Source organism: Aquarana catesbeiana, linkage group LG04, assembly GCF_042186555.1.
Source record: "Aquarana catesbeiana isolate 2022-GZ linkage group LG04, ASM4218655v1, whole genome shotgun sequence".
Lineage (NCBI taxonomy): Eukaryota > Metazoa > Chordata > Amphibia > Anura > Ranidae > Aquarana > Aquarana catesbeiana.
Genome location: NC_133327.1, coordinates 32,837,482 through 32,860,702, shown reverse-complemented (window position 1 = coordinate 32,860,702; position 23,221 = coordinate 32,837,482). Strand labels below are relative to the sequence as shown.

At 46.9% G+C, this 23,221-nt stretch overlaps 1 protein-coding gene across 1 annotated transcript in view; it reads left to right on the top strand.

Moving 5' to 3' along the window:
* The first annotated feature begins 587 nt into the window (after positions 1-587).
* The window catches only part of RAB10 (RAB10, member RAS oncogene family), a 108,181-nt gene continuing 85,547 nt past the window's right edge, over positions 588-23,221 (top strand). Inside the window, 1 exon segment of the mRNA XM_073624977.1 lies at positions 588-989. Within this exon segment, the coding sequence (XP_073481078.1) occupies positions 863-989 (127 nt within the window). The 5' untranslated portion in view covers positions 588-862.

Sequence of the window (23,221 nt, the reverse complement as noted above, 5' to 3'; positions counted from 1 at the left end):
TGAGGAGGAATGAGGGACAGATGAGGAGGATTGAGGGACAGATGAGGAGGAATGAGGGACAGATGAGGAGGAGGATTAAGGGACAGATGATGAGGAGGAATGAGGGACAGAGGAGGAGGAATGAGGGACAAATGAGGAGGAATGAGGGACAAATGAGGAGGAAGGAAGGACAGTTGAGGAGGAATGAGGGACAGATGAGGAGGAATGAGGGACAGAGGGACATTGCTCCAAATCAGGGACAGTTGGGAGCCATGCAAGTATTGTCAGGACTGCCTTATTTACTCCTGGCCCCGGCAACTCAGGACACAGTGAACCTGGTGGATCATCATGACAGCCAGGCACAGGGATTTTATTCTAGGGACAGGAAACCCTAATTACATATTTTCAGTTATAAGAGACATTCCTTTACAATTACAATCACGTGGTCAGCTGATTTCCTGATGATAAGATTGAGTGTCTCTTGTCCGATGTTTGTGTGGATGATAAAGTTTATTATAAAAAATAAAAAAGCCCTCACTCTCTCTTTCTCTCTGGGCGCGCGCCTGGCTGGTTCTGTCTCCGTACGCGCTCGCTCCCGTGGGTCGGGGCGTGTCCCGCGTGCTCGCGCCATTGATGTTGGCGTTGTGAAGGGGGAGGGGCCGCCATTTGTCCAGAGTCTCTGTCTTCCCGGCGGCGAGGCCTAGAGAGGAGGAGTCAGACAGGGGCGCAGGGAGGAGAAGCAAGCCAGAGTCCGGAGCTACGAGTCCGAGCCGCTGTCCGTCCTTCCGTCAGCCCGGTGCAGGGGAAGGCCCCGTGTATGAGGAGCCCCCCTCCCGCCCAGCGCCGGTCCCAGGAGGAGGCAGTGTGACACAGCGGCGGGCCCATGGCGAAGAAGACATATGACCTGCTCTTCAAACTGCTACTCATCGGGGACTCGGGGGTGGGCAAGACCTGCGTCCTCTTCCGCTTCTCGGATGATGCCTTCAACACCACCTTCATCTCCACCATCGGTGAGACCATCTACGGGGGAATGTGGGGGGGATTGGGGGTGTACCATTATTATATATGGGGGGTCATTGTATATACACCTTCATCTCCACCATCGGCGAGACCATCTACAGGGGAATGTGGGGGGGATTGGGGGTGTACCATTATTATATATGGGGGGGGGGGTCACTGTATATACACCTTCATCTCCACCATCGGCGAGACCATCTACAGGGGAATGTGGGGGGGGATTGGGGGTGTACCATTATTATTTATGGGGGGGGGTCACTGTATTTAAAACACCATCTACAGGGGAATATGGGGGTATACCATTATTGTATATAGGGGGATCACTGTATATACACCACCTTTATCTCCATCAGTGAGACCATCTATGGGGGAATATGGGGTGTACCATTATTATATATGGGGGTGTGTCACTGTATATACAATGCCACCTTCATCTCCACCATCGGTGAGACCATCTATGGGGGAATGTGGGGGGGATTGGGGGTGTACTGTTATTATATATGGGGGGGTCACTGTATATACACCTTCATCTAGACCATCGGTGAGACCATCTACAGGGGAATATAGGGGGGGGGGTGTACCATTATATATGGGGGGGTCAGTGTATAAACACCTTCATCTCCACCATCGGTGAGACCATCTACAGGGCAATATTGAGGGATTGGGGGTGTACCATTATTATATATGGGGGGGTGTCACTGTCTATACAATGCCACCATCGGTGAGACCATCTACGGGGGATTGGGGGTATACCATTATATATGGGGGAGGGGGTCAGTGTATAAACACCGTCATCTCCACCATCAGGGAGACCATCTATGGGGGGATTGGGGTATACCATTATTTTTTTATATATGTATATGTCAGTGTATTTATAACACCTTCATCTCCATTGGTGAGACCATCTACAGGGGAATATGGGGACGTACCATTATTATATATAGGGGGGTCACTGTATATACAACACCTTCATCTCCACCATTGGTGAAACCATCTATGGCCGGGGTGGGGTATACCATTATTATATATAGGGGGGTCACTGTATATACAACACCTTCATCTCCACCATCGGTGAGACCATCTACGGGGGAATATGGGGGGGGTGAGGGTATACCATTATTTGGGGGAGGGGGTCACTCTATATACAACACCACCTTCGTCTCCACCATCGGTGAGAACCTACCTACCATTGGGGGGGGGGGGGGGGGGGGAATATAGATGGGGGTGTCATTGTATGAAACATCTTAATCTCTGCCATTGGTGAGACTACCTGCCCCTCCAGGTCACTGTATAACACCGCCCTGCCTATCCACGGGGTAGGATGTACTATTATTGTATATTGGGGGGGTGGGGGGGTTGGTCTGTCAGTCACTGTACAACACCTTCATCCCCACCATCAGTTAGACCCTATGACCTACATGTCTATGGGGGAAGTGGAGATATTGGAGGGGGGGGTCACTCTATAATTCCACCATCGGTGAGTGCATACCACCTATATCTGTGGCAAGTCTCTGTTAGAGGTGCACACTATGTCTTCATCTTGATGTGTGTATACTATTACGATGGGGAATAATCGTACAGTACAACCTTTATCTCCACTATCTGAAACCCTACCCTTTTAATGTGTAGGTGGGGGTCTCTGTAACACTTGGGACTTATCTTGTATTTGGGTCACTGGGTACCACCACCTATACCTTCCCAGAATTGGTTTAAAACCATTCCATTTGTATCTGTTAGGGGAACTTTCTGTACACCATTGATATATATTTATCTTACTACCCTCATCCTTGGGAGATGTCTATGGTGGAGACCCCAGTTCAACATCACCTTCATGTCCAGCGTGTTGGGGCCTGTGTTGGGCTTTTGAAGCAGTGTAGGTCACAAAGAGAGAAACTCAATGTCAAAGGCATCGGCCAATGAATTAGTAATCGAGAAGCTTCTCGAATCGATGCCCTTAACACTAGCCCAAAGCACATCAACACAGGCCACTAAAATTGTGGCCAGTGCCATCTCCATCAATTTGGTAGTGTATACAAACATCTAAGGGGAGCCACCATCGCCTCGACCCTAATGGAATCCCTAGCACCATTGCCTCTTTGAGTAGAGCAGTACCTAATATAATACCATGCTTATATTCACTAAGGGTGATTCCCCATCTATAGCTGTGTTGTGTCGCTGTATAATGCCATCCTAACCTTCAGTGAGGAAGTGCTACTCCAGTCCATACCAGGGTGTCCCTAAAATGGGAAATGCTACTTTCTTCCACAAGTGAGTGTCACTATAATGGGGAAGTGCTACTCCCATCCACACCTGGGTATCCCATAAATGGGAAATGCTACTTTCTTCCACGTGCGAGTGTCATGTGTGCAACTCATAAACTGGGGATGATTCTTCCATCCATATGTGAGTGTCTAATGGTGGTGGGGGGGAGTCTTCTTCATGCACATACCATCTTTTGCCACCATGTGGACATGCCTGTGTGCTACCTCCATCCATGTATGATTGTAGCTGTAATGGCGAGGGGGGGGGGTGCTACCTCCATCCACCTGTGAGTGTATTTGTATAAAGGGGAGGGGGGTTCTACTTCCATCTTCATGGATCTTCTCAGCTCCTCAGCAATGTCCATATGCTTTTAGCAGAGGTTGTCCTATTGGGAATTCCATGCTGGACTCGATATTTTGTAGGATCTGTTTGGCCTTGGTGGATGAGCGGTCCAGTTAAAGCGGAAGTAAACCCATCCATAAAACAGTTCCATTTCCGGCACGTGCCGGAAATGTAACGCTCCCATTGGTTGTGCTCTCAACCAAACTGTCAAGCCATCCAATGGCTGGTGTCATAACTGGTCACATGTGCAGCATCATGGCAGTTGTAGATTAAACAGAGGCTAAGATGGCGGCTTCCCTGGCTGAAAACGATAGGAGGGTTTACTTACACTTTAAGTTTACGCAGTTGTTATAGGGACCCTGTTAGGACATACGTTATGCCTGTGTGATTAGTCACTGATGGAAGAAGTAGCTTTTGTTTCTCTGCTGCCTAATAAACCCAAATCCAGTCTGACCCAGAACTCCAGGAACGGATACATGTGACAAAATCATGAACAACCTTTTCACCTGAGATCCGTCATGTACTGGAGTCCTTTACCGGAGGAGGTGGAGGTCTTTGTATTGAACTCTACAAGGCGATCTGTCCTCCTGGGGAGGAATCCTCAGAGCAGTACCATGTCTACTTTATAGCAAACCATGAATATAAAGTGTACAAGGTTGCCAGTGTATGGATGAGGGGCACCTGCTGCGGAATATTAGAGGGTGTAACTACAGATGCTGCTTTGTGTAACTTTCATTAGGCCTTTAATTACACAGGTGAGACCCTCTGATTCACATGTGACCTTGATCCTCTATACAGGTATAGAAGCTAGGAGGACTCGGTGGATGTCTTGGAATTTTGTAGCTAAGCATTGTGGAAGGATTGCAGTTTGCTGGGCCCACACCTGCCTGGTTACGGTGATTTTCTGCATGCCAGGTGTTTGACTCTGTGACTAATTGGTGCACTCCCTGCAGGATGAATGACTTCTCCTCCTCACCTTTGTCCTACATCTGTCTGCTTCTACTGAAGGTGGACCGGTCTGTAGTTTCTTTGCTGCTGCAATTTATAATTACGAAAAGAGAACAGTGGAGCTGGAGAAGCCTGAAAAGTTATAGCTGCATTTTCCAGCCGTTTCCTCCATGTGATAAAAGCACTCTATCGTCGTCTTACAGAAAAGGAAAGATTGTTTTGCTTTCAAGTCTAGCGGAATATTAAATCATGGCCGCTAGGGTAGCTTTAGATGTCAGGCAAGTGTTAGGTCATTGCAGCTGATGTAAAACATCTTTTTAGGTCGGGGTGGATTGGGAAGGTTTCTCTAAAGCCAGTTTCTTTTCTTTTTCAGTTGTGATTGGATAGGTGATAAGCCCTCATGCAAACTGAGTGTTTAGCCCCGGTGCAGAAGATCCTGGTGTATTTAGTGAAAGTCGCAGGTGTACTGTCCAGCCCTGCTACCAACTTCCTGCAAAAGTCTAAGAGAGGCTTAAAGTTGCTGTGGAGGTCAAGTGATGCTAACATTTTAGGGCAGTGTGTGCCCAGGGACGAAAGCAAGCAGTCGGCATTCCAGACGTTCTTTTGCTGGAACTGCTTCTGTTGCACTGAGTCAGCCATTCTCAACCAGGGTTCCTCCAGAGGTGGCTAGGGGTTCCTTGAGCTGTGGCTGATTTACCTCCTGATTGATGGTGCCTACATAGTTTTGAGCCAATGCCACTTGGAGAAGCCAGTGGTATGACACCAATGATCTTTAGCTTTCTGTAAAGGGGCTATTTTTACACTGACCACCAAAGTAAGAGGCATTGTTCCCACTGACCCCCAATGAATGGGTTTTATCAGGGGTTCCCCGAGACCTGAAAATAACCTTTAGGGTTCCCCTGGCTAAAAAGGTTAAGAAAGGCTGCACTGAGTGATACAATGCTTAGCGCTGTATGTGCCTATAAAGTTAGTATCTAACAGAGCATTGTCCAGCCACAGCAGCTTTCAGCCTCTTGTAGACTTTTACTGGTTGCTGTTGGCGGTGCTGGACGGTGCACCTGTACCTTCTCTATCAAATGTGTATACTGCTTCACCGATTCCCTTATAAATCTTATTCCTAATGATATCACCCTTGCTGCTCTTCACACACCCCTGTGTAATTACACAGTGCAAATTGATAAAACAACTTAAATAGAGCGCTAGGTGAGATATAGATATATAGATATATATAGATAGATAGATAGATAGATAGATAGATAGATAGATAGATAGATAGATAGATAGATAGATAGATAGATAGATAGATAGATAGATAGATAGATAGATAGATAGATAGATAGAGAGATAGATAGATATAGATATAGATATATATATAGATAGATATAGATATATATAGATATATATATAGATAGATATAGATAGATATCTTTCCCTAGGTTTTGGGTCCACAAAAAGATGAACCTTCCATGCCCCTTGTGCAATAAACGTCCCACATGAAACTAATGGAAAGGTTTTTCATGCAAGGACTCTGGAACTATTGATGGATTTTTCATAACTTATGCATTGTTTATGGATGGACTGTTCGCAGTTAATGCACATTTTATGGATGGATTATACTTTTGTGCACTTTAACCACTTGCCGATCGCCTAACTGTAAATATACGTCATTACCTTGACGTTAAATACCAGAGTTATGGCAGCAGCTAGCTGCCACGACCCTGGTATCATTTGCAGCAGGCAGCCAGCTTTCAAATAAGTGGTCTCAGCGGCTCTTATAGGGTTGCAGGAAAGGCCCCCCCGGTGTTTCCTGAGCTTACCAGACCCTTTGGTAACCCAGGAAACCAAGTGAGGGCAAGATAGCCCCCACTCAGCTCTATGCCCTTTGAGGAATGGAGGGACACTCAAGTGGTCACTTCCGTGTCTCGGCTTTAAAGGGATAGGCAAAATGTTTTTTTTTTTTTGTTTTTTTTTAATTTTTTTTTTTGCTTTTAAAGCTAAATGAGATGAAAATGCAGCATGAATACATCAATGCACCCGTGTTATGTTTTGGTGCGGTTTGAGTCACATGACCTATGAAAAACGCATCGTAAGCAGTAGCACAGTAAAACCGCGCTAATCTCGCCACAAATTCACAGCAAAATCGAGTGCGTTTTCAGTGCCATTATCGTCACCTTCTCTAGTTTTACCCTTTCATGGGGCTGTGTTGGGTATACAACATACTGGACAGTGCTGTGTCTTGTATGATGTATCCCGGCCTCTTCTCATCCGTTCAGTGGAATAGTTCTGATGGCCGTGTCAAGTGTATTCTGCAACGCATTCCTTTCCTTTAGTAGTATGATGACTTATCAATGAAGCCTTGTTGTTTATCTGCAGTAGTTATCAACATTTTCCACATTCATGATACTGATTGTATAACCGAGGTGAGACGGCAGGCTATGAATTTGTTTCTATGTTTTGCTGTGTTGTTGGGCGGTATCTGCGATTACTCGTATCACTCAGTGACAATTCTTTTGTAAAGGTTGTCAGGTTTTGGGCACTTAAAGTGGAGTTCCACCCACTTTTACAACTCTTCAGAATCCCTCACTAAACTGTGCACTGTAAACGAATTGGATATTTTTAAATTTCTCTCTGCACCTACTGTATATCTGCTGTATTCATTTTTCACTTCCTCCTCCCTGGCCTATCGCATCATTTCCTGTTTGCAATGCCTTCTGGGAAGGGGCGGCAACTTCCTCTGACACTGCCGTTGCTATGGAAACCTGACCTGAAACCTATTACACTGCTTGTGCTGCACTGATCATGTGTGAGATCTGCAAGGATGAGATCCAGGAAGAAATACAGTCTGGCTTCAGATGCCCACACTTAAGATGGCCACGGCCTGCTGTAAGTTTATAAAATAACAAACTACTGCTATAAACTAACAAAACAGACCTTAGTTTACAGACTAAATTTACTAGAATACATTAGGCTTGTGTATTATAGGGGTATTTAAAAAGTATAATTTTGGCTGGAACACCACTTTAATAAAAGAGCTCAAAGAGACATTTGGGTCAATTTACTAAAACTGTAAAATCTGGTGCAGCTCTGCATAGAAACCAATCAGCTTCCAAGTTTAAGTCAGCAGCTACAAATACTGCAGCTGCTGACTTTTAAAATATGGACACTTACATGTCCAGGGTGCCCGCGATGTCATCACCCGAACCGGATCTGTCCCTCAGCTGACGGGTGCTGCTGCCGCCATGATCCTCGGTAAGGGAATCAAGAAGTGAAGCCTTGCGGCTTCACTTCCTGGTTCACTACTGCGCATGTGCGACTTGCGCTGCGCTATCCCACTGGTCCCTGCTGTTTTCTGGGACCCATGTGTCTCCCAGAATACAGCGGGGGGAAGAAGTGGCGTAGATACCTGTGGGTGGCTTGGGTATCTATGCCTGGAAGTGGGAGCAAAATACCTGGATTAGACAGGTATCTGCTCTAGAGCCCCCCCCCCCCCAAAAGGTGCCAAATGTAACACCGGAGGGAGGGGGGGGGGGGGACTGGAAAGGCAGAAGTTCCATTTTTGGAACTTGGGTGGGACTCCACTTTAAGCTTTGACAAAAAAAACTTGGAAGCTTTCGATTTCTATGTAGAGCTGCACTAGATTTTGCAGTTTTAGTAAATCAACCCCCAGTGTCACCTTTCCCATGCAGGACAAAGTGACTGTCTGATTTAGCCTACTTTCTCGCCACTCCATTCTCTGTTGCATTGGATGCTGAACTCGGTGCGGTGTGGCCAATCGCAGGCAGTGGTGACCTCACTCCCTGTGTCGGGTCGAGGGATTGGCTGCTAGGTCTGTCACAGGGGAGGTGGTCACATGGTCCCCATACCTAAAAAGCGCTGGTAAGGTGAGCATAGTGGTCGACAGGACCTTTGCAGGGATTGTCACTTCGCCATCAATGGGGAAAATGACACTAAAGCCCCATACACACTATTGGATTGTCCGCAGATTTTTGTCTTCAGATTTACAAAAACCATATAAAGTGAGGTCAAACGATAAGAGTTTCAATTTGTATGCAATCAGGCAGGCCCTTGCACTACATGGTTTTTGTAAATCTGAAGACAAAAATCTGCAGAAAATCTAATGGTGTGTATGGGGCCTTAGCCCTGGTTCACACTGGAGCGTTTTGACATGTCAAATCGGCGGCAATTGCCGTCATTGGCGCTGTCCTAATCGGTGCGACTCCGCATCTGCGATGCTGTGCTGTTTTCAAAAAGTAGTTTCTGTAGTACTTTTTGCGCTTTTGGACTGTGATTTACATTCATATCTGTGCAGAAACCTGCTCAGATGTCTCTGAAATTGCGGCCGAAATCGGGACTGACATGCGGGAGTGGAATCGTGCGATTTTAGCTGAACTCGCACGGCTTCATTCCCGTAGATCAGTGTGAACCTGGGCTAAGGGATCGATTTGCTAAAACTGGAGAGTGCAAAATCTGGTGCAGCTGTCCATGGTAGCCAATCGGCTTCCAGGTTTTATTGTGCAAGCTCAAAGTGTTACTAAACCCAGAAGCCTGCATTTACTATATCTGGTATCCCACAGTGCTAAATACCTTTTTCTTATCAGCAGTATATAGCAGTCTTGTGACTTCTATCTGTGTCTGGTTAAAGCTTGTGGGAGGAGTTTCCATTCTCCTCTGACTGTCCTATGAGGCTGAAGGACCCCTGACTCTGTCTGAACAGTGCTGTTTGGCCCTTTGCTGATCACATCTCCCTAGGAAAAAAAACCCCTCTAGCAATTCACACCAAACTGACCATGTATAAATTAGGGGACAGTGGAAGAAGGGGAGGATCAGACACGACAATCAAACAGCCTTTTTTACACAATGTGGAGGATTAACCCCTTAGGTTCCATAGTGAGTATAACCAGCATGCTTTACGGCATATACAGACTGATTTTACTGTTGTGGGTTTAGTAACACTTTAAAGAGGAGTTTTAGCCTGTTAAAAAAAAAAAAAGTCAGCAGCTACAAATCCTATAGCTACTGACTTTTAATATAAGGACACTTACCTGTCCAGTGATCCAGCGTTGTCCCTGTGATCCAGCCAGGTATGAGACTTTCTGCTTCACAGTCAGCTGTGCATACACAAGCTGCAATTTGTGAATGATCCCACAGTCTTCTAGGACCTGTGATGTGTCCCTGAAGACTGGGGGGGGTTGTAGAACTTCTGCTTTGATTGCTTAGGCCAGATCATTGTGGGTCATCAGTGTTATGGTTGTCCTCAAAGGGTCGGTTGTATCCAAGACTGGATGTACAGAGCACCCCACCCCCTTACATCAGATGTCAAGAGCTCCCCCCACCATCAGAAGACATGAGTCCCCCACACATTACGGTGCACCCCCCTTACCATGCGCTGCTGCCAGGAAGTGGTTGGGGGCAGAGCTGGGAAACAGTGTGCAGGGTCTGTAGGAGGAACAGAGGAAGGCTGGAGTCAGTTCCCGGAGTCTGCTTAATGCTGAGACAAGGGGAGACTGAGACTAGGGCATGCCACAGATGGTGCAGGATCTCTAGGAGCAGTTCTGTCCTCTGCTACCGACTGCTGAGACGGTGGGGAGGGGATTGTAGAAGCGCAAGATCTGGTGGAGGAGTTCTGTCCTCCTCTGCTGCTGACAGCTAAAACATGGTGGGGACGGAGATGAGGGGGGGGGGGGGGGGGTTGCCATAGCTGCAGGAGAGGTGTGGAGACCACATGAAATGCCCTGACGGGCTGGATTCGGCCCCCAGGCCTTGTTTGACACCCATGGTCTAGGCTGAAATGGGAGCAGGTACCTGTCATAACCAGGTACTTGCGCCCCCCCATAGATTTTGCGCACTCCAGTTTTAGCAAATCCATCTCTGTCTTTAAAACGTAATTCGCTGGAAATGCTGTTGATTGGTTGGTGCAGATTGGACTGATGGACCCTCTGGATCGGGGGTCTCCAAACTTTCTAAACAAAGGACCAGCTTAACATGCTTTAGGAGGCCGGATTGGCCGGTGGGACCAAAAAATGCCTCTTTTGGCTTTAGTAAGAAGGATAGGGCCCATTGTTTGTATAGGTGATGGGAATTGTGGTGTCAGTGGGAGGAATAGTGCCTCAGGGGCCAGATGAAGTCAAGCAGAGGGCTGCATCTGGACCCCCCCCCAGGCCACAGTTTGGAGATCATTGCTCTAGAAATCTAACTGGTCCTATTTCAGCAGGTATAGTGGCCTGTCTTAGTTGAGGTGTAGATGGTCACCATTGGGGTAGTCAGCGGTGTACATAGAGAGCACCTGTCATGTGGAGGCTGCAACAGCTGATCTCGCCTTTTAGAAATATTAGTTTTCTGGCCGATTCATGATTTTGTCACTAGTGTGAACATGGAGACAATGAATTTCAGCTTATTTCTTTTCTGCTGCATGCTTCTACCTGTCTGACTTACTACTGAAGGTAGGTACAGCCAAACAATTAGGGTGCCGGTGTTTGAGGTAGATGATGCTCCCTCCTCACCCCACTGTCTGTCTAAACTGATATTAAAGCTTAGACAATGTGGATGAAAACCGTGGCACCCACCACATGGCACTGTTCAGACCTGCTGATTGGTTGCTCAGGCCTAAGTGAGGTCACCTGTTCCCTCTATAGGAGTCCTGCTTCTTTAGTGAGGGCTTGTCTTTGCATGGAGGCGACAAGTAAGGGAAGTATACTGTACATGCCTGGGAGGGGTGGACTATGTGCAGACACTGTCACTTCTCCCTGAATGGTTAAAGTGACAGTGTCTCTTTAAAGTAGTATTAACCCTCAGCATTTATTTTTTGGCTTAAAGAGTAACTCTGCTTATGGGGGGGGACAATCCCATCTGGGTGATCAATTTGCATTGCAAGGATTTTAGCAAATTTTGTTGCAGATTTCTACCTGTATCTGCTCCGTATAAAACAGTTTGGTTATGTCCATGTGAATCTGAATGGGAGTGACTTGAATGAGGAAAGTTACAGGGCCCCTTTAGAAGTGATTAACCTTTAGGAACTATCTCTCCAAAAATCAAATTTCTGTTGCAGAGGATGCCCAACATCTGATTTGTATCTTAGTGTAGATTTCAGGAAAATCTAATTCAGATTTAGGCATCCTCTGTAACAGAAATTAGATTTTTGGCGCGATACTTCCTAATGGTTAATTCCTTCTAAAGGGACCCTGTAAATATCCTCCATGTCAGTGCGGTCTCCAGCCAGTCTGTTGGCTTGGGGGGTATGAGGGGGAGGTGCAGGGGAGTGCTTTGCCAGTCTAGGCTCTGTGGCTGTGTTTCTATTGATGCACACAATGTAGGGAGACTCAACTTTAGGCCCTGCATGCAAGGGCGGCTCCATAGGATGTTTTGAGAGGAGCTACCCTGAGACAGAAACCTGGGGCAGCAGTCAAGGATTCAGCTTAAAGCGGAGTTCCACCCAAAAGTGGAACTTCCGCTCATCGGATTCCCCCCCCCCCCCCCCCCCCCCTCCGGTGTCACAGTTGGCACCTTTCAGGGGGGAGGGGGGTGCAGATACCTGTCCTAAGACAGATATCTGCACCCACTTCCGGGAATAGACTCCCATGGGAGTCACGCCCCCTCCCGCACTCCCCCGCTGTCTCCTGGGAAAGACACAGGTCCCAGGAGATAGCGGGGACCATTGAGAAAGCGCAGCGCGACTCGTGCATGCACAGTAGGGAATCGGGAAGTTAAGCCGCAACGCTTCACTTCCTGATTCCCTCACTGAGAATGGCGGTGGCAGCACCCGAGGATCGAGGGACAGGTCGGTCTCGGGTGCCGACATCGCTGGACCCTGGGACACGAAATTTTTTTTTTCGCGGGACTCCTTTAAACTGGTACCTGGGCAACGATTAGAAAAGCTGCATACTCTAAGAGCTTAAAGTAATTGTAAGGGTTTTTTTAAAAAAAATAACAAGTCATTCCTGCTCTGTGCAAGAATTTTGCACAGAGCAGCCCCAATCCTCCTTTTCTTTGGTGCCCCCTGTGGAGCTCCTGGCTCCTCCCCTTCGAGTGCCTCCACAGAGAGCTGCTTTCCCTGGCGGGGCACCCGTGTGGGCTCGCTCATGAGTCCCGCTGCTGCATCCATTGACAAAGAAGGCAGGACTCGGCCCCTCCCCCCGCTCCTGTGTCTTGACAGCAGTGGGAGCCAATGGCTCCTGCTGCTATCAGTCTATCCAATGAGGACTAGAGACAGCGGCTGGCCCCCTGGGCTTGTGCACATCGCTGGAATGTTCGGGTTCAGTAAAGAAGGTGGGGCTCTGGGGTGGGTGTTGCAGCACAGGTTTTTCATCTTAATGCAGTAAGGTGAAAAACCATGAGGTTTTTCAACCCCTGTAAAGCAGTTGTAGACCACTAAAGAATAAAAAAAAAAAAAAAAAAAACCTGTAAGACAACAGCATAATCTGCATACATATGAAATACCTTAGAGCAGGACACTACAAAACTACGGCCCTCCAGCTGTTGTGGAACTACACATCCCATGAGGCATTGTAGAACTCTGACATTCAGAGACATGACTAGGCATGATGGGAATTGTAGTTCCTGAACAACTGGAGGGCTGCAGTTTGAAGACCCCTGCCTTAGAGCGAAGCCCTTCCAGCAGCGCCCACTCACTGCTGTGATGGCTGACATCTTCCCCTGGTGTTTCTTCCGTGTTTGCGTGGCGCTGTGAGTGGCCGCAGCCACGATGACATCACTTTGTAAGCCAGACAATCAGTGCGCATGGGCGGATATCTCCCAAACTTTGTGAGTTTAGGAGATATTCGCAGTACCTACAGGTAAGCCGCCTTATAGGCCTACCTGTAGGTACAAGCAGTGTAACAGTTTACAACCACTTTAATAACTGAAGGTTTAATATCGCATGTAAAGAAACTTGGATAAATCAAAACCAAACTTTTTGCAAACTTTATATAAGAAAAAGCCATACGTTCCTCCTAAAAGGCCCTGGATGTGATTCCAGTGACACATGGGAATCCTGGGAGTAGGAGCTCAGGAAAGTCCCTGGTTTCTCTGTGTTTGGAGATCACCTCTGAGGCCCTGGGACTGAACCGCATCGGTTTTGGATGCCGTTTGCGATAAACAAAACAAAGTTCAGAATCGAATTCTTTGCGAGTCTCTTCTGTTTCCTGGCCAATAGAAGGTGGAGCCTTTCACTGCTGGATGGTGAATGTGCGCTGGGTGTTCAATGTGAAGAGGCGGCAGCAGCCTTATCTGGCCCGGCTCCTCTGACATAGGAGGAACTCTCCCGGAGGAATGTCATTCTGTAAAATTAAGTCATGGAATTCTTCCCCGATGCAGAGTCCGCCCAAAAAGCGGAAGACTAACTGCTGCCTGTTCTATTTTAAAGGGCCAGCATGCCTGAAACATGGACGGTGACACATTGGATAAATAGCGAGAGTCCCCAGATCTGCACCCCAACCTTTCCCTGTTCATCATCACTTCTGCCCCTTCACTTCTTCCTTTCTCTATCACTGCACTCACCCTTGTATAATTTTGGGACCGTTATCGCCCCCTCCATGTGAGAGTGTTCAGGATCATGACAGAAGGTCATATGCATGCGGTGCAAGCCTTATAGTCTTATCTGTAGGTACAAGTTAGTTTAAGTTTTTTTTTTTTTTTTTTTTGTTTTTTTTCCCATCGCCTCATCAGGATGATTTGCAGTGATTTTTTTTTTTTTTTTTTTTTTTTTTTTTTCTTTGACACGTTGTTTGTTATAATCCTGGGCCACGCCTCACAGGGCAGCTGAGATTTCCCCTGACTTGTCCTTAGCTTTATATAATTATACTGAAGGCTTTGGATCATAGCACAAGTCGCTGGGCAGTTCTAGGACGACGACATTGATTCTTCAGATGCGTAGAGCAGAATGCCTGACTCGGAGAGGACCGAACTCGGCGAGACGCACACAAAGGGCCGCTTGAGCCAAGTTGTGCCCAAGGCACTGTAACATGCACTTGTCTCAGCTTGCAGTGCACAATATGCCAGCACTGATCTGCAGGTTCAATCTCGCGGCTCGGGTGTTTTTTTTTTTTTTTTTTTTTTTTGTCTTGTGACTGGTAGCAGCTTCTACATTCTAAGTGGTTTCACTTCCAGAGTTGTGATGTAAAACTACTAAGTGAGGGCACATTCATTGCAGTCTCCTGCTCTGTAGAAATGTCACTTTGCACGGTACCGTGTAAGGTTGGAAGAATCCCCGAAACCAGGTAGTTTAAGCATCTGAAACATTTCAGGCGGTCTCTAGTTTATTTAAAGTTTTACCTTTAGGCTACTTTCACACTGAGGCGCTTTAGAGGTGTTACAGCACTAAAAATAGCACCTGTAAAGAGCCTCTCCTGTCTCAGTGCTTTCACAAGCCCGAGGGCTTTCACACTGGAGCTGTGCGCTTGCAGGACGGTAAAAAGTCCTGCAAGCAGCATCTTTGCAGAGCTGTATACACCGCTCTTAAAGCACCCCTGCCCATTGAAATCAGTGGGGCAGCGCCGGCAAACCGCTGATGCAGCGGCGCTTTGCGGGCGGCTTTAACCCTTTTTCGGCCACTAGCGGGGCGGTTTTAGCCACTTTACCGTCGTTTGATCACAGCATAGACTTTCATTTTAGGCCCCTTTCGCACGTGCGGACCGTATGTCCGTATTTCATCCATCCGTTTTCAGGTGAAATACGGACTTGCATCCCTATGGGATAGCGGGTGTCGGCGGATGAACAACCAATATCATCCATCCCCGCTATGGTCCGATTCTGCAGACGGAGGAAAATCCTATTTTTCTATCCGTCTGCAGAGCGGATGAACACGAACAGACGGTCTGTGTTCATCCGATTCTCCATAGGGGAGAGCGGTGGAGATCTGACAAGGCGGTCCCTGCACAGTGTGCAGGGACCGCCCTGTCATCCGCCGGCTCAGCGGGGATCAACAGAGAGATCTTCACTGAGCAAGCAGATGTTCACGGGGCGATCATCACGGGTCCGTCCTGTGTGAAAGGGGCCTTATATCATCGGCGTTGTAATGGCTATATAAACAATAGTTATCTCTGACAATCCAATATACGTTTAATTAAAGAATTCTTACATGTTGTGAGTGCTGCCTGTCTGCTGTCCACCTCTTTCCACAACTTCCTGGATTCTCAGCATGTGTCACAGCCTCTCCTCTACTTATAGTTTTAGGTTATATTTTGATTTGATTTCTAAGCACTACATATCCCATAGTACCTTGCTACCTGCAAGCAGTGATTTCTTTACTGACTCCGCCTCCTAAAGCTCCTCCTCTCAGCACCTCTGTAGTTCAGAAAGCAGGCTCTGTGAAATGTGTGACACAGCCGTGCCTACACATAGTGAATGTGGTGCTGCATTTAGGGGAGTAGATATGTGGGATTGCTCAAAGTAAACTTTCAAGATCGATCAGATTAATTGGAGTATGATATTTTCTTTTTTTATATTCCTCTTTACAAATTTTAGTGCTGCAGATTTTTTTCTGGTCTTTCAGCCCCTTAGGGTGCACCATTGGAAGGATCACCTGTATGGATCCTTAGTTATCGCTATAGGAATCACCAGCAGGAAGGGGGAGGTCCTAATTCCTATATACAAATCTTTAGTTATCACTAGAGAGATCAGCTTCAGAAAGGAGGCCTGGATTCCTCTATATAGATCTTTAGTTTTCACTAATGAGATAATCAGCAGGAGGAAGGAGATCCTAATTCCTCTATATCATTAGAGGGATCACCAGCAGGAGGTCCTGATCCCTCTATATAGATCTTTATATCATTAGAGGGATCACCAGGAGGAGGTCCTGATCCCTCTATATAGATCTTTATATCATTAGAGGGATCACCAGGAGGAGGTCCTGATCCCTCTATATAGATCTTTATATCATTAGAGGGATCACCAGCGGGAGGTCCTGATCCCTCTATATAGATCTTTATATCATTAGAGGGATCACCAGCGGGAGGTCCTGATCCCTCTATATAGATCTTTATATCATTAGAGGGATCACCAGCGGGAGGTCCTGATCCCTCTATATAGATCTTTATATCATTAGAGGGATCACCAGCGGGAGGTCCTGATCCCTCTATATAGATCTTTATATCATTAGAGGGATCACCAGCGGGAGGTCCTGATCCCTCTATATAGATCTTTATATCATTAGAGGGATCACCAGCAGGAGGTCCTGATCCCTCTATATAGATCTTTATATCATTAGAGGGATCACCAGCAGGAGGTCCTGATCCCTCTATATAGATCTTTATATCATTAGAGGGATCACCAGCAGGAGGTCCTGATCCCTCTATATAGATCTTTATATCATTCGAGGGATCACCAGTGGGAGGAAGGATTACTTTACATAGAAGATTATTATTATTATACAGGATTTATATAGCGCCAACAGTTCGCACAGCACTTTACAACATGGGGGCAGACAGTACAGTTACAATGCAATTCAATTACAGAAGGGATCAGAGAGTCCTGCTCATTAGAGCTTACAATCAGACCTTGTTTAGAAAACGGTGTGAAGTTCTGGAGCCCTCACTTAGTTATTGGTAGGATAGAATGTGTCTGTAGACGGGCAAGAAAAATGGTGAAGGGAGAGACTGCAAAAAGTAAATATGTAATCATGAGGGAGGCAGGGAAAGGCAGGGAGGGGGGGGGGGGGGGACATGATTGAAAAGTTTAAATACATTAAGACCCCTTTCATACCAGGGCACAGGCCGCGTTAGCGGTAAAGTGCCACTAATTTTAGCGACACATATGGGCAGCTAGTGGGGCACTTTTAAACCCCGCTAGCAGCCGAATAAAGGGTTAAAAGTGGCCGTTTTGCGGCACTGCCAAAGCGATTTGCAGACGCTTTGGCAGCGCTGCCGTTTCATTTCAATGGGCAGGGGCGGTTTGGGAGCGGTGTATACACCGCTCCCAAAGACGCTGCTTGCAGGACTTTTTCTAACGTCCTGTAAGCGCATCGCCCCAGTGTGAGCGCACTCGGACTTTTTGCATTGGGGTGCTATGGGAGGCGTTTCTCAGGCACTTTACAGGTGATCTTTTTAGCCCTAAAATGCCTTCAGTGTGAAAGGGGTCGAATAGTGTAAATAAGGTTCAAAAGGGTCATATGTTCAATAGTTAAAATTTAAAACTGGGATATGACCTCAAACTAATGTTCAGTATTTTACCATAAGAGTTGATGCTTGGAACAGACTTCCAGCAGAGGTAGTAAGTGAATTTAAACATGCTTGGGATATTTCAGACAAAGGTTATAGAAGAAAACAAAAAATAGGCAGAGACTGTGGACTCCATGGTCTTTTTCTGCTGTCACTCCTGTATGTTTCCTGTCTGCATGGATTTGCTCTATCATTGACTGCACATCATTATTCTGGGCACCCTTCTGATGGCAGCAATTATGGACCATGCCCTTGTCAGCAGACACTTGTAGTCTCCTTGAAGAGAACATGTGGACAGGGTGATTACATAGGAGCACATGTGAGACAGATTTCACCCTATAACAGGAAGTGCCATCATGGGACATTCAACAGGTATTGCAGCAAGCATTGGCTGCACATCATTGGCTGCAGACCGCATTACTGATAGTGAAAACAGGGGATCGTGCGATTTTGTTCTAGCAGTATTCACGAGCACATTTCCCATTTGGCAGTCTACATGACTTTTCTATAATGCCCTCCATTTGCTTTCTATTTCTGGCTGCATATTACTGTGTTTGGGCAGAGTCCTTGTATTGACCTGAGATAAGACTGCTATCTGAAGTAGTTCCATAGAGCTGCCTTGTGTCAGATCCCAGAGCTGCCAGAATAACCCCTTCCAAAGCATATAGGTGAACAAAATACACAGGGAGATGGAATAGGTAAAATTAAGGATAGTCCTGCATGGTACAGGCTCTACATTAAAGTGAATGTAAAGCCTTGTGTCTGTTATTTTAAAAAAAATGTCATACTTGCTCTGTGCAAGGGTTTTGAACAGAGCGGTCCCGATCCTCGTTTTCTGGGGTCCCCTTAGGCAGTGCTCCTGGCTCCTCCTCCTCAAATTCCCACAATGGAGAGCCGCTTTCTGTGGGGGCACTTGTGCATGCGCGCATCCGAGTCCTTCTGCTGCGTCCATTGACAGACAGCAGGACTTGGCCCTTCCCCCTTACTCCTGTGTCACTGGATTTGGTTGACAGCAGCGAAAACGCTACAAATCGTGGGACGCCCTTGGCGATTCCCACTATTTTGGATGGCACCAAATCGCAGTGCGATTGTCGCCCAAACAATCGCGGTGCAAACAATCGCAAGATTCCACAAGAACTTCTTCTGGGTGTCGGACGTCCCGCGACTGTTTGTCGCCCGACGAATCGTGGTAAACAGGTGCAAACAGTCGCGGGACGCCCGACACCCAAAAGAAGGTCTTGTACTTTTTTTTTGGGCGTCGGGTGTCTCATGATTCTGTTTGCACGTTTTTAGTGCGATTTGTCAGGTGACAATCGCACCGCGATTTGGTGCCAATCAAAATAGCGGGGAACGCAAGGGCGTCCGTGATTTGCGGGGTTTCTGAATCACGCCGATTCTGCCCGCAAAACGGAACGCAAAGGTGTGAATGGAGCCTTAGTTTAAAAAAAAAAATTAAAAAATACAAGGGTCTTTGCTTGCCCTCAGATTGATGTGCTAAGTCCTTGTGAAGCAGAAATCCTCATCCTCTGATTTATCCATCTCAATAAAATTGAAAAAAAAACAAAAGGAAACTGCAATGTGCTGCTTTCATCCTACTGCACATCAGCAGCTGCTGCTAACTAGTCCTAAAGCCTAAGTTTACTTGGTGATGTGTCTCAATGGATGCACAAAGTTGGCTCAAAATCGAGCCCACATAAGTGCCCCTTTAGGAAGCGGCTTGCTACGGTGTCACTCGGAAAGGAGGAGGAGCCAAGAGTGCCTGCAGGGGGTCCCAGAAGAGGACGTTCGGGTCCACTCTGTGCAAAACCATTGCACAGAGCTGGTAAGCCTGACATATTTTTTTTTTAAAAAGTAACCTTTTTTTTTTTTTTTTTTTTTTTTTATATTTGCTTTAAAAAAAATTAAAAATTAAAAAAAAAAGCACAAGGGATCTTTTAATGTGATGCATCCCTTGTGCCACTGTGTCCTTGTATATCAGAAATCTTCCTCATCTGATGCCCACCTCCCCACATTCTTCCCAATGCGCCAGGGAATAATAGAACTAAGATAGCCGCCCGTGGTGTGAACAGGCTCTTAAAGTGGATGTGAACCCCATAACTATATATAACTATAATTTAATTTTTATTAGGATTATATTCCGTTCAATATGCAGCTTTTATGAAAGGGACCCTAAAGGTTCCCTTTTTCTTTTAAAAGGGAAAAAAAATGTTATACTTGCCTCCTCTGTGCCGTTGGTTTTGCACAGAGTGGCCCCGATCCTCCTCTTCTGGGGTCCCTCCTCGGCGCTCCTGGCTCCTCCCCCCGCATCGAGAGACCCCTCTGAGAAGCGCTTTCCTTCGGTGCACCCGTGCGGGCGTGCTCCCGTGTCCTGCTGCTGCGTCCATGGACACAGACAGCAAGACGCGGCCCCGCCCCCCTGGTGCCTGCGTCATTGGATTTGATTGACAGCAGTGGGAGCCAATGGCTGCGCTGCTATCTATCCAATCAAGAGCCAAGACACCGGCCAGAGGGTGTGCGTGTCTCCGGTGTGGGAACGAACGGGTTCAGGTGAGTAAAACTGAGGGGGGCTGGTTCACTACAGTAGGTTTTTCAACCCCTTTAAATAGCTATTGATCCTGCCTTCAAGGTCTTTGTTCAGGCACTTCCTGTTACTGCGTGAAACTATTATGTCCAGTGCAAAGATGTGCAGGCAATGCTGCAGTGCATGTAGACAAAGAAGTGTCTGAAAGGCTGCAGGAGATCCGCAGCTCTGAGGTGTAATAAAAGAATGAAACCAGTATTTTCTTCCAATGTTAAAAATCATTGGGGTGTACATGCAGCTCTTCGCTTTCACACGTATATCCATAATAGCTGAAAGACTGTAACCTCCCATTCAGTCTTGTGAATGGGTTTTTAATTTCTGAGCAGAGCACAGATTGCGAAGAGGTCTGCCATTCCCGTTCTGCCTGCTGTCACATGTGTGATAACATTTGGCATGCTCTGGCTTCAGCCAAGGCCCCCCTCTGACATAATGGGCAATGTGTTCCAGGCATATAAATAGCCGCGTGTCTCTGTCACTTCACACGTGTGTCTCCAGACAGGTCCTCGGGCTCCAGAGCGAAGTTTGCCGGACGTGGCACCGTAGGGCTCTTGGCCATGTTGTCATTCTGTGAGATGAGAAATCTCTGCAGGCTTGGAGCCTCTTCTTGGAATAACTCCAAGGAACAAGTAAAATCAATCAAAGAGCCGATGAGTCTTCTAATCCTTGGCCGTGTCATCTCTTAGGTTACTCAGTGTGCTTCCAGGTGGCACGGCAGGCCATTGTTACAGCATTCTGATGCCCCTATGAGGGTGGCAGCAACTCCTCGAAGAGGTTCTGAGACCAGTGAACACTATTGAGAAGTTGCATTATTTTTTTTAAATTTATAATAAACATAGCATACTTGCCTGCTCTGGGTAATGACATTGTACAGAACGGCCTTGAACCTGCTCTTCTGGGGTCCCCCACAGGTCATTTTGGATCCTTCTTCTTTTTTTTTTTTTTTTTTTTTTTAACCCTCCTTTTCTCCATGTGTCACCATAGGAAGCCACTTTCTATGGTGGCACACGTGCGGGCTCACTCCTGAGCTGTGCTGTGTGCATCCATAGAGGTACACACAGCATGGCTTAGCCCCGCCCCCTGCTTTAGGCTTACAGGAGCTGATTGACAGCAGCAAGAGCCGATGGCTCCCGCTGCTATCTCTAAGCCTGTGAGAAGGGAGAGAGAACAGCGCTGGTGCAGATGGGCATAGCACTGGCTCGATGCAGGACTCTGGGTGGGGGGGGGTGAACAACTGGTGGAAGTTTTTGTTTTTTGTTTTTTTTGTTTAAATGCATTAGGGTAAAAAAAATATATATATTTTTTGGCACGTTTAATGACTTGAAAAGGAAACGAGAGCCTATTCTGCCATATTTTCAGTGATGGTGCTTTTATAAAATGTATTTTACTTCTACTGGCAGTCTTTTAGACAGCACAGCCAACAACCTTGCTCAACAGGTGCTTGTATAATGTATGAATGGAAGAGCTGGTGTTGTCACCCAGCCGGCTGTGCTGTGCTATGGGTGTATGAAGTACAAGACTGACTAAGCAGCGTTATCTTATAGCAGGCAGATAACCGTTCACAAGTATACTTTGCATTTAACTGATTGATGGGGGTTTTTGTGTTTTTTTTTTTTTTTCACCCTCCTGAAAGCTAATAATAGCTGGAAAAGGAATGGCGGCTGTCCTATAAATCTTTTGGCATCTTGTGTCTTGTTTCTTGACGGGTGGCTTCACTGTGTTTGCATTGGAGGACTGACTACAGTATATGAGATCAGTACATGGACAGGCCACATTACAGTTGCATTACAATTTGGTACAAGAGGCATCAGATGGCCCTGCTCGTTAGATCTTACAATCTAAATCTGTACAGAAATCATACGGGAAACATCCAAGACTCCTCCAATCTGCAGACTAGGAGACAGATCATTGTATGAGCTCTGTACACACAGGACTCGGTCTGCAGACTAGTAGATCACTGTATGAGCTCTGTACACAGACAGGACTCGGTCTGCAGACTGGTAGAGCACTGTATGAGCTCTGTACACAGACAGGACTCGGTCTGCAGACTGGTAGATCAATGTATGAGCTCTGTACACAGACAGGACTCGGTCTGCAGACTGGTAGATCACTGTATGAGCTCTGTACACAGACAGGACTCGGTCTGCAGACTGGTAGATCACTGTATGAGCTCTGTACACAGACAGGACTCGGTCTGCAGACTGGTAGAGCACTGTATGAGCTCTGTACACAGACAGGACTCGGTCTGCAGACTAGTAGATCAATGTATGAGCTCTGTACACAGACAGGACTCGGTCTGCAGACTGGTAGAGCACTGTATGAGCTCTGTACACAGACAGGACTCGGTCTGCAGACTGGTAGATCAATGTATGAGCTCTGTACACAGACAGGACTCGGTCTGCAGACTGGTAGATCACTGTATGAGCTCTGTACACAGACAGGACTCGGTCTGCAGACTGGTAGATCACTGTATGAGCTCTGTACACAGACAGGACTCGGTCTGCAGACTGGTAGATCACTGTATGAGCTCTGTACACAGACAGGACTCGGTCTGCAGACTGGTAGAGCACTGTATGAGCTCTGTACACAGACAGGACTCGGTCTGCAGACTGGTAGAGCACTGTATGAGCTCTGTACACAGACAGGACTCGGTCTGCAGACTGGTAGATCAATGTATGAGCTCTGTACACAGACAGGACTCGGTCTGCAGACTGGTAGATCACTGTATGAGCTCTGTACACAGACAGGACTCGGTCTGCAGACTGGTAGATCACTGTATGAGCTCTGTACACAGACAGGACTCGGTCTGCAGACTGGTAGAGCACTGTATGAGCTCTGTACACAGACAGGACTCGGTCTGCAGACTAGTAGATCAATGTATGAGCTCTGTACACAGACAGGACTCGGTCTGCAGACTGGTAGAGCACTGTATGAGCTCTGTACACAG